General features: G+C 34.5%; 2 protein-coding genes across 2 annotated transcripts; both read left to right on the plus strand.

The window, feature by feature from the left end:
- The first annotated feature begins 125 nt into the window (after positions 1 to 125).
- On the plus strand, positions 126 to 6,628 carry LOC126779707 (zinc finger protein 546-like). The gene is made up of 5 exons (XM_050503868.1): positions 126 to 424; positions 860 to 2,264; positions 2,297 to 2,298; positions 3,346 to 4,443; positions 4,992 to 6,628. The coding sequence occupies exons 1-5, from the start codon at positions 224 to 226 to the stop codon at positions 6,267 to 6,269; spliced, it is 3,984 nt and encodes a 1,327-aa protein (XP_050359825.1). The 5' UTR covers positions 126 to 223; the 3' UTR covers positions 6,270 to 6,628.
- Positions 6,629 to 8,160: 1,532 nt separating this feature from the next.
- Positions 8,161 to 12,066, plus strand: LOC126779634 (thioredoxin-related transmembrane protein 2 homolog). Its single transcript, XM_050503786.1, has 4 exons — positions 8,161 to 8,526; positions 9,029 to 9,292; positions 9,799 to 9,933; positions 10,421 to 12,066. The coding sequence occupies exons 1-4, from the start codon at positions 8,234 to 8,236 to the stop codon at positions 10,527 to 10,529; spliced, it is 801 nt and encodes a 266-aa protein (XP_050359743.1). The 5' UTR covers positions 8,161 to 8,233; the 3' UTR covers positions 10,530 to 12,066.
- Positions 12,067 to 12,324: the final 258 nt, after the last annotated feature.

Here is a 12,324-nt window from a genome sequence, read left to right on the forward strand (position 1 = left end):
AATAACGAAAAATCGATTTTGGTTTTAGATTCCATAGACTATACAAAATGACAAACGATAAAAATAGACTGCCTATGTCTATGATGAAAAAGTTTGATTTTGACAATTGACAATTATGATTTATATTTTATATTTCGCTTGTCCTGCCGAATTGGTTACCGCATGTGTAATTTCTCACGAATTATATTGGAAACTGAAAAATTAAGAAACCAATTTGAGTGAAATGAATTCAACCACAATGTCACGTCAAGTGGATGTAAAGGCCCTGGTATCACATGTAGTTCGCGGTGACGGTGTAAATAGGTGCCGAATATGTATGGGGGATACAACAGAAGGACAAGTACACTTAAGCGACACGGTTATAATGGATGGTGAAAAACCTGTAACGCTTTCTGAACTTCTGGAGACTGTTACTGGAATCCAGGTATGTTTACATGCCATCATAATATTTATAAGTACTTCTGCGGATAACGGAACGCTTTTGTGTTTCGTTTTACCAAAATGGCGGTCTGCGATTTATTAGCATATAAGTTAATTTTTATTTTTAAGTGCTATACACTTATAAAAAGATTGTTAAATATTTGAATAATATAAACTTTATATATATGGTTTTATGTGCTTTTTTATTTTATTATAATTGCAAAAATAATACGCAATCTCTGTCAAACATTAACAGCGACATCTAGTGTCAAAAGAGATTAATTAATAAGAAAAAAAATAATGTTTAAAACTATTGTACAACTATACTATATTATAAGCGAAATGATGCTGCAGTATAAAATAAGGTATAAATATCTAAGACATGAAAACAAAAGATATTAAAAAAATTGTGGCCTTTTGACTAGAACGGTGATTACAGATGCAGCTGGATACAGATGGAGACCTGCCAGCGGGAATATGTCCAGAATGCTCAAAATGTGCATTAAATGCCGCCGAATTCAGAACACTGTGTCACCATGCAATCAAGCAATGGGACTTAACTATTCAGCTCTTACAGAATTTACCGGGACAATGTAATGATAAAATCAAAACAATGTTTGCCATAATTGATCAAAGTCAAATGATTATCATTAATGATGATATGTCAGAAGATTCATTCGGTACAAATTCAGCTGCTCAAAGGTTAACTGCGCATGTTAAACCTAAAACGATTGTGAATAAAAAAGATAATAATTTATCATTTTGCAAATGTCCGAACTGTGGAAAGGAATTTCAGTATAGCCATCAATTAAGTCACCACTTGAAAGAATCAACAGATATGAAACGGGCATGCCATATTTGCTCGGAAATCATGTTACGTAATGATTTGGTATCGCACATGTTAGATGTACATAAAAAGAATCCTTATGATTGCAAAAAATGTCCAGCACTGCTATATTCTCATAATCAATATATTAGACATTTAACGAAGGCACACACTCGTGGTGCGTGTACATGTATTGAATGTGGACGGAATTTTCAATCGTCGAATGCATATCATGCGCACGTCTCTGTACACAGACCAAAAAGTTGTCCGAGTTGTGACAAGATGTTCCGCAATCAAACATGCTATGTGCACCACGTGAAGGAATGTTGCAATTTAGATAAAAATAGAGAAGACACACATCACACAAAGAATAAAGTTACAGTAGATGTAATGAATGAAAACAGCAAGAAAAATATTAAAGTAGGTCTCCGCGGGAGTGCGGCTAAGGAATGCATATGTGATCACTGCGGGAAGAAGTTTGCTGGCAAAAAGTTTGTAGCTGCACATATACAAATAGTTCACATGAAGAACACGCATCGACCTTGTGTGTACTGTGGGAAGTTCCTGGCGGCAGCGCATATGACACAGCATGTTAAGAAACACGAAACAGACCCATCGTACACATGTCAGCATTGTAGTATTGTTCTCAAGACTCGACTAGGATATATTCAACATTTGCGCCTCCACACTGGAGAGAGACCGTACGCGTGTGATACTTGCGGAGAATCGTTTTCTGCTTCGTCCAGACGATCGGAACACATACGTAAAGTACATAAAAGCTCAGGTATAATATTGAAGCAAGCTTGTCATTTGTGTCCAGCGAAATTTCGGCTGCCTTACAGATTGAAGAAGCATTTAAAAGCGGTTCATAACGACGAAGGCGACAGCTCATTATCGCAATACGAATGTAAAGTTTGTCATGATAAATTCGGTTCGTACCGTGGACTGTTACATCATAGTAGGAAACACCAGACCATAACAATACCAAACCCATCGGTCATGTTCAAAGTGTACAGTGGTGAATCAAATAAATGTATAAAAGAATTGTAGATGTTTATACTAAAAGTTTGACTATAAGATATATAGATACTGAAAACTTCAGTCACATAGGATAAAAAAAATGTTTAGTGTTTACATAGTTAAAAATATATGTATAAAGTCCGATTACTATATATTTTTTCTTTTAATGTTACATGGCTTTGTAAATAGTATACGCTGTAATAGTATATGTCTTGTAATGATACTTCGGTCACATAGTTTAATGAAATGGGCTCGACTTAAAAATTATAATAATACAAGAAAAGTTGTAATATAATAAGGCAAGTGGAATAATAAAAAAAAATTGATAAGACTATGTGGATGACATATAAGACGGGAGTAATTGAAGATACAAATAGAGTTCGAGCAGAATGAAAGAGAAGAAGAAACAAATAGCATAAGGCATCACGATAAGAATGATCTGTTGATCAGATAGACCCATCAAGCTAGCACTTGAAATGAGGAAATATATAAGATCTCTTTGGATGAAATTCAAAGATTATTATTATTTATATACAAGGTGACTTGACCCTTAGCTATTGGCAATGCTAGTCATTGAAGAAATCTTGAATAAATTTATTTATATACCATAAACACATAATATAGTATTTAAATAACAGTGTTCTTCATAATAAAAGTACTCTTACTACAAATAAAGATATTGAATTAATATTATTTTATTGATGCGTCAGATGGATCGAGAAATTCTGGGGGATTACCGAAATTTTTATACATTAGAAGTATATGAGTTTTTACAAAATGGAAAATGGTGTGGTCTGTCGCCTTGGCTCATCTTGCAGCCAAAAACAGCTTTATAATTTGATATAATTAACAAATTGTATCGTTTTCTAGTAAGTAATATATTTAAAAGTTACGTGTTTCATTTGGTGGGCTATATTTAAGGAGTATTTTAATCGTAAAAGCAAACAAAATTAAGCGTAAAATGGCAAACTATTCCGTTATTATTTAACAATAAACAAACCACAAGTGGAAGAATTTAAGACAAATAATAGAATCAAAGATCATGAAGAAAAGAAGACTGATTGCTCGCATGGTTTCAGGTCGAGGAGGAAATCGAACTACCCGCGGGCCTGTGCTGCAACTGCACGAACAGCGCCATCTCTGGGTGGCAGTTCAGACAGCTATGTCTCGAATCGAACAGAAATTGGATGAAAACAACACTATTACTGTCTAAAACGAAAATTCAGCCAACAAACAAAGATAAAACCATTTTCATAGGCTTTAACACTTTGATAAGAGACAACATTGAAAATAAACACACAACAGATGCTGTGGATAGACTTAATACACTCATCGGTTCAAAGAAAAAAACTAGATCTAAATACAAAAAAAATGATATAAGTAACATTTATATGTGTAAGGATTGTGGCAAAGATTTCACGGTTCCGTATTTCTTGAACCGTCATTTACTGAGTACGAAAAAACGCGCTTGCACTCTCTGCGGTAAGATTTTGCCGAGGGAACGTTTGGCTAGACATTTGAACAGAGTTCACGCTAAGTTTGTACTGAATTGCGATATCTGCGAGAAATTATTCGATGAACAACTCGAATTGGAAAAACACAAGATATTATTACACGGCGATGGCTCATATCAATGTAAAACGTGTAAGAATGGATTCAAAAACGAGAGATCTCTCCGTGCACATATGTACACGCACACGCTATTCAATTGCTCGTCCTGTAACGCTAGTTTTGAAAATAGAAAATGTTACACGCACCACAGAAAAATCTGCGACGGCTCTAAACACACAACGGAAGGTATATATGAATGCGACGAATGTGGTAATATATACACGAAGAAGCCATCGTTGAAGGTTCACATCGTTCAGAAACATTTGAACGTTCTGCCGTATGTTTGTCAAATATGCGGGAAACGTAGTTCGACGAAAAATCATCACAAGGCTCATGAACTAATCCACAAAACAGAAAGAAAAGTCTACCAATGTTTCTGCGGTGCGAAAATGCTCACAGAACTCGGTTTCAATATGCACCAGAGAATACATTCTGGGGAAAAGCCTTACGAATGCGGGGTATGTGGTGACAGGTTCCTGTCGGCTTCTAGAAGGTTGGATCACATCAAGAGAAGACACAGGAGTAAGGAGATGGCGCACGGTTGTGACCAATGCGAGGCTAGGTTCGTTAGGCCGTTTGAACTAAAAAAACATTACAAATCGGCGCATTTGATGAGCGTCAATTAAATTAAGGATATTTAAAGAGGTTGGTACATTTATATGTAGTAGGGATAAAATAAAAATACACTTTATTCAAATACGCTTCCATACAACTTTATTTGTCACTTCATTTTACATGATTAAACTTAATGTAAAGCCACTGGTTTCAAAATAAAGATTCTACGGGGAAAAACCGACAAGTAACTTTGTAGTTTATTAATCATGAATTATAAAATTTTATGTAATATGTCCTATTGCTTGACTAAGGTCGTGTTATGTGGTAAAGGTTTTGAGTGCATTTGACCGCGCCGCGCAAGGTGGTTTACTAAATGACGTCATGTGTTAACATTTTTTTGTTCTACCGTCGAGCTCGAGTAAACCCTCAATATTACGCTAAGAGTCATGTGGAATTATATGAATCACTAATTGGAATAAATATATTGTTTTTTTATAAAATTGTAAGTTTTCTTGCATTTTTACGATTTTACATTAAAATATTTTTTCTTTTGTTCCAGCCGCAAGAGGAATATTTATTCCCAAAGGGTTTTTGTTCTGATTGCACGAGGGTTGCGATTGCCTCGTACGAGTTCAGAGTGTTTGTACGAAAGTCCGAAAAACTATGGACAAACTGTATAGAATCGCTTCAAACTGTCCCAACTTTGATCACATCCCAAAAATCGATTTACGCTATCGTACGTAATAACTTACTAATTCATACGGTCAGTAACTTCGAGGGTAACGCAAAAGACTTGTTGAACCATCTGACGAATAGATTCGTAGCGAGGAAGATTTTAATAGAGAGGAAGCCGAGGCACCCGAGACACCCCAGGACTGGACCGTCGTGTAGCTGCACGGATTGTGGCAAAAGTTTCCTTAGTCCGTATTATTTAAACATGCACTTGCGTAATAGCGGTCAGAAAGAGGCGTGCTGGCTCTGTGGCGCGATGGTGATAAGAGGGAAGGAGATGCACGAACATATGTCCAAAATTCACAAGACCGACATGTTTTTGTGTACCGAATGCCCGATGCTGTTCAAAAGTGAGCTGGAACGGAAGAGACACATTAAGAAATGTCATGGACCGGGTGTACTGACGTGCGCTGATTGCGGGAGAACGTTCCAGAGGCCCGGATCGTTCGAAGTGCATTCACAAATGCACGCAGTGAGGACGTGCCGGGCTTGTGGCGCACAGTTCGCGAACCGTGGTTGTTACAGAGAACACAGGTCGAAATGCGAACCGAACGCAAAACCAGACTTGAAAACGATACCGAGAAATAAAAGATCGAACATTCGAGATCCCGCTACGTTCACTTGTGACTATTGTAATAAAACGTATCATTCACGTCCGCAGTTAAAAAACCACATTCTATGGATACATATGGACATAAGACCGCACCAGTGTCAATGGTGCGGGAAGCGTTTCTACACTCCAGCGCGTTTAGCTGAACATTCGGTTGTGCACACGCGCGTCAGGAATTTCGAATGCGATATTTGTGGCGCGAAATTAGTATCCAAAATGGCGGCCGTGTACCATAGAAGAAGGCATACGGGCGAAAGGCCATACGAGTGTCAGGATTGCGGTGAAAAGTTTATATCGTCGTCTCGAAGATCAGAACACGCGAAACGCAGGCACAACAGAGGTTCTCGTCTCCAATGTACTGAGTGTCACGCGAGTTTTGTTAGGAACCATGAATTAAAGAAACATATGGATAAAGTTCATAATCCAGATAATCACTTGTTGGTCAAAATAAAAAAAGAAAAGTTTTTCCCAATAGCGACAACTCAAAAACTTTGAAAATTTTCCATAGACAATAATTTGAAATGGTGCTGTGTCAATTTAGAAACTTTAAAATAATTATATTATGTTCTTTCAATAAATTTGATTCCGTAATTTATTCAATTTTTTTACAAAAATGTATTAGGAACAAATGATGCTAATTAAATTATTAGACTGGGTTCACTCGCGTTAAAAGTAACTGCTCCGCCCCTTGTGTTGCAGTCTGTCTTTCCTTTCTCAATAAATATTATAGGTAGTAGATACAAAAAGTTGTTTTCAAATCGAATTTCAAACAAACAAACATACTGTTCAGCTTAATATAAAATTATATTCTGAATACTAATGCATTTTTTTTATTCCAGTAAAAATTTTTGATTGGTGCCAAATACCAAATAGAATAAGTTGTCTATATTCATAGACAAATTTAAGTAATTATAATTTTTAAATGTTCTAAGTAATTGTAAAATTTTTGTAATCAATAAAATGTAATAAATACATTATTAATATTCAGGTGAGGTTTTTGTTTTATTTCCTCGAGATTCTAATTGACAAGCTAGCTTTAAAAGTCTATAAGAAATATAATTAAATGATGGCGTGGATTTACATGCAAGACGAATGAATCAAACTACATAACCTATTCCATTCAATAAAAATCTCTACTTATTCTTCGTTTCTATATCTTAGATTCAAAGAGGTTCAAACCCGGGCAAGCACCACTAAATTTTCATGTGCTTAATTTGTGATTATAATTCATCTTGTGCTTTGCGGTGAAGGAAAACATCGTGAGGAAACCTGCATGTGTCTAATTTTATTTACTGAAATTCTGCCACATGTGTATTCCACCAACCCGCATTGGAGCAGCGTGGTGGAATAAGCTCCAAACCTTCTCCTCAAAAAGTGGAGAGGAGGCCTTTAGCCCAGCAGTGGGACATTCACAGGCTGTTACGGAATATCTTAGATTTACATATACCATGCGACTTGCAATATAATAGCTCTGCTATATTGTGCACTGCAAATTGTTCTGGATGAATATACATACAGTTATGATACAACATTATTCCGTTTAAATAATTATTTTAATTTTTAAACATATTTATTTTAAAACTTTTCCAATGGTCTGATAATGGCTAACATTTAAAACGCTACTTTTCACGGGTCTATAACGAATACCACAGATTATTCATGACCACCTTCGATATCACGTCTATACAATGTCAAAGTTCCTGTGATTGGAAAGCACTATTTAATATAGTTAATTATGTATTTTATTTGAGAACAAAAGTAACTAATGAGTTTCTTTAAGATTATTTTATTTTATCGTCTTTCTATTTAAGTAATTTTAAATATTTCAAAATGTTCAATTAATTTATAATTTTAACTATTATAAATAAATATTAGTTGATCAACGAAATTATTTCCAAATATTCTATGACTAGATTAGCTATTGTATAGCAATTTTCGTGTTATACTTTGAGTATATACATTTAAATATATATATACGCAATAAACAATACCACAACAAAGATTTAGATAAAATTTTTAGTAATTACGAGCTGATAAAAAGAAAAAATACTTATGTAAATATATTATAATATTTGTTATGTTTATATAGTTTGGGAACACTTGTTATTAAACTTTGAAAAGCTCTAGATTTTAATTCATATCCGCTTTATCATCCACAGTAGTAATTAAATGTAAAACTTACAACGGAAAAACTCAGTAAACCATATTCCATGCTGTTTATATGCCTTCATCATTTATTTTTCAACATATTATACCTAAAATCTTTAATGTAAATCAAGGTTAATATTTATAGATTACATTTTAGATGATTAGTCTTCGAATGACAAGGCTGCACATTTTACGCTTTTGCGTGAAATATGAAAAAGGTCTGAGTGTCAAGTTGACATTGTGTTAATTTGCTCGTATGTTACGAGTTAAAAATTTCCAATCCTATTTATAATCTAAAAACCACATAAAATATGTCCTTTAACAAAGATTTAAGACAATTACTGAAACCATATTACTGGGTTAACATTATACTCAGCATTTCGTACGTGATATCTAAGAGAACTAATATGATATGTGGTTATTTATTTCCCGATTCTGATTGTGAATTAGATAGCCGAGAAACGGAAATCCTGTTCTTCTTGATTATTGTCGTGATGCTGAGGACAAGGAAGGCGGGCAGTGTTACTATGGTCAATTATCTTTCATCCTCCTTTGTCTACACAAAGATTGCCAATTTAATACTTTGGTTATACGCCGACCCGAGGTTGGTATATTAATATCATATGAAATATTTGAATATAAAATATAATATAGATAATATTCATTTTCATTTTTACAAATTTACTAATAATTAAGAAAGCTACAATAAATACATGGCCACTATTGAAAAAAATGGTAAACAAATCTCTTATTTCAATAGTTAACTAGCATATTTTTTCCGAATTCAAGCAAAAACTACTAATCCAATTGATATGAATCTTTCACATAACAATAGTTATAGGAGGGAGATAAGCTAAATTGTATTTTTATATGTTTAAAATGTTACAAACACTTACTCACTATAATATTTTGCGACACCACTGCTTGCTGTGTGGACATGATTTTTAAAATATCTTATGTACCTAAATTAGAACCTGCCACCATTCATAAATATGTTACCAGTATTAAACCGTAATATATGTTATGGAAAGTAATATTAGCAAAAATCCCACCCTATGTACTACCAATTAATAAAATAATAAAAAAAAATAAACCTTCATTTTCAGATATGGTCTTCCATATGGGGCTATTCTCATTTTGGTGTCTCTGATCCTGCCTGAACCGACTTACACGGGTCCTGAGCATGTCATATACTTCCGAGGACATCAAGTGCTTGAGGAAGAGTTAAAACATCACAAGAATATCACATGGCTAGTCTGTCTGTACGCTGCGTGGCACCCCGCCTGTGTTAACTTTGCACCAGTTTTTGCAGAACTCTCTGCTAGTTATAATCTTGAAAACTTTAAATTTGGAAAGCTTGATATTGGAAGGTTTGTCATTAATTTATACCTATATTAAAGTACAATAATTATATATATACTATTATTCTAGGGGATGTTCCAAGGGGCACTACGAGTATATTAATATGATCGATACTCGTCTCTCTAAGATAGAAATATAAATATACAACTATATATTCACTGTTTATAAGTGTACATATTATTAGGTACTTTCTATCACAATAAACAATAATTTAACTGAGTTAAAAGAAGCTAATAACCAGTACATGACCCACTGCCGGTCAAAGGCCTCCTGTCTCCTTGATCTTTATTTTTGAAAGTGTATATCTGTATATATCTGATGAAATACAATATATCCTAATAATGTTTTCCTTCTCGAGATTATTAATAATCATGAGATGAGTACATGAAAACTTAGTGCTCTACCAGCACTTTCGGCTTCACAGTTAGGTTTAGGCTTCTAAGATTAACTCAACTCTGATAATCCAAACTCCTTTTTTGAAGTTGTTTAAAATCTAGAAGGTAATATTTCACAGATACCCAGAAGCAGCAGCGAAGTACAGAATACAAGACGGTCCGACAAGCCGTCAGCTACCGACTGTACTGCTGTTGAGTGATGGTAAAGAGAAAATGAGGAGACCGCATGCAGACTCATCTGGGAAGTTACAAAAGTAAGTAAAGAAACAAAACCTATATATATTGGCCACAACTCAATTGGCAAACCAACTTAAAAGCCAAATACATCTTAGGCGCCTGAAGAGGCTTGATGTACTACAGCTGCACGAGAGGGTGTAGCACCCTCATAACACGGGAAGTGCTCTTGATGGAGGGCTCATTCGTCACGCCAACTATCGCACCAACTATCCGCATGTAGTCCAAGGCCTGATTGCAGATGAAAAAATAACAAAAAAAGATATATATTAATATTAAAAATATTAATAAATTAAATATTGGCAGAAGATAAATATTCAAAATGCCATTTATCAAGAATCCACCAAGAATACCACAGATAATTTCGGTCTCTACCAGTAATGTCATGTCAATTTGAGATCATTTATTTATCTGTATCCCTCCTGCCATTGAAATGAACTACATATATGTAATCTTTCACAGGATAATATGTCTTATTACAATGATTTAAGTCCTGTTAACTTTCAGATTCCTGTTTTCGAAAGACAATGTGAAAGCAGCCTTCGACCTTGACGGGATTTATCAAGAGTCCAAAGAGAAGTTAGCGAATTTGAAGTCTGTCAAGAAAACCGAATAGACTACAGCAGACGTTAGACCAGGCCCATATAAAAAGTTAATTTTTACTAGTTCCTAGGTAGTAAGCTATTTAAATGTGTTATTAAAATGTCTTCATAGTCTATGCGATCCTTTTTTATGACTGCCTCGATGATCTACTGGCTAGATATGAGGGTGCAGATCCCGAGCTCCCAGGTTCAAACCCTGGGTCGGGCCAATAAAAAGTTATTGGGTCAATCAGTCGAAAATTCTCAGTAGCAGCCCGGAGCCTGGAAGTTGGAAGGGTGTGTGTGTGCCTCGGAAAGCCCGTGAAATCGCTAGTCCTGAGAGTGGATAATGAGTGAGCAAGAAGGTCGAGGTCGTTTATTTGTTTTTATCTCCTGTGGTTGATATATATATATGTGTTGGAATTAATCATCCAAAGGTTGCTTAGTATGAATATCTCCCTTTTGTACAATCTTATATATAATGGCCTTAGTATATATGTTTGAGATGAAACATTAAAACACTTGGACCCATTTGACCGATCACCGTGACATTTAACAATGTATTTATTCATCGTTTTTATACTATCCACTTTATTGCTAGATAACTCACCACTAGACACTGCAGCATCACATCGACAGTGGTATATATAGACAGACCAGACAATGTTTGCCGGGTTTTGCTATTATTATTGTACGATTATATATTCAATTAGCCCTTTAGAAATTAACTGAAAGACTTTGAAATGTAGTAGTGGATAATATGTACGTATTGTATTTGTGACTAAGAAATGATTTGATGTGTAGGAGTGCACCAACTGCTTTAATTATATTTAACTTGTGAGCTGTGTCAATGAAGAAATCACTTACCCTCTAAACCGGAACACAACAATATTATACCAAGTATTGGTATTTGTCAGCGGAATATGTGATGAGTAGGGATGGTATCGAGTATCGAACCAGATGAGATGCATTGCATTTAAATATTTACAAAAAATAACCCTTATATTCTATTGTAATTTACTGATATATTGCATTATTTAATTTAAAAATAATATTAAGATAAATGAATCTCATTACATTGTTAAAAGTGTTATTGTATTTTATTCATCATTTTGACCCACTGTTAGAACATGTGAATCAGTAACAAAGATTTTGTGTTCGTTCTAGTCAATAATCAAACAACAAATGATGGAGAACATGGGAACACCTGCATGTGTCATATAATATTCCACTGTGTATTCTACAACTCGAACTAAAGCAGTATGGTGAAATAAGCTTTTTTATAACCACCACCTCACGTCTACCACCACCTTGCAAGTTGGTTGCCGGCCTGTGAGGAAATCTTGGTACCCAAGTCGGTCCATCCCCTATTAAGAGCTGAAGAATTTGCCTGAATATTTGTCCAGCAGCGGAATAATTATAGGCTGTTTGGTATAACTTAACTGTTCTGTTGTCCCTTTTTTTTTTTTATTGACACATGTCATAATAATTATGTTTCATAAAGTTGTTATTGTTGAAAATTGTGTGTATTGTGCAAAATACTATAAGGAAAGAATAAATTAAGGAAATTGATCTGTTGTTATAATTTTTTCTATTATAATTTCACAAAGAAATGTGTTCAAATGCTTATTTTGTAGTATTTATTACTAATAAAGATTTTGTAGTTGAATAAAAATCAATTGAAATATAATTTTGTTTCATTTTTAATTGAATAGTGTCAATTCGAAGTAGTCATCTGTGTGAGGATACTACAATTGCAACTTGTCGCATACTTAGTATAATAATTAAATTTAAATGTGAAAGCTTTTTTTGTAGTATAGGTAGGCGGAC

Source organism: Nymphalis io, chromosome 29 (genome assembly GCF_905147045.1).
Source record: "Nymphalis io chromosome 29, ilAglIoxx1.1, whole genome shotgun sequence".
NCBI lineage: Eukaryota > Metazoa > Arthropoda > Insecta > Lepidoptera > Nymphalidae > Nymphalis > Nymphalis io.

Bases quoted from the DNA above. Each gene is read 5' to 3' on its own strand.
- LOC126779634 (XM_050503786.1), top strand. From the start codon at position 8,234: ATGTCCTTTAACAAAGATTTAAGACAATTACTGAAACCATATTACTGG. The intron at 8,527-9,028 runs GTTGGTATATTA...CTTCATTTTCAG, and splicing joins TGGTTATACGCCGACCCGAG to ATATGGTCTTCCATATGGGG. The intron at 9,934-10,420 runs GTAAGTAAAGAA...GTTAACTTTCAG, and splicing joins TCATCTGGGAAGTTACAAAA to ATTCCTGTTTTCGAAAGACA.
- LOC126779707 (XM_050503868.1), top strand. From the start codon at position 224: ATGAATTCAACCACAATGTCACGTCAAGTGGATGTAAAGGCCCTGGTA. The intron at 425-859 runs GTATGTTTACAT...CGGTGATTACAG, and splicing joins AGACTGTTACTGGAATCCAG to ATGCAGCTGGATACAGATGG. The intron at 4,444-4,991 runs GTTAGGCCGTTT...CTTTTGTTCCAG, and splicing joins ACCAATGCGAGGCTAGGTTC to CCGCAAGAGGAATATTTATT.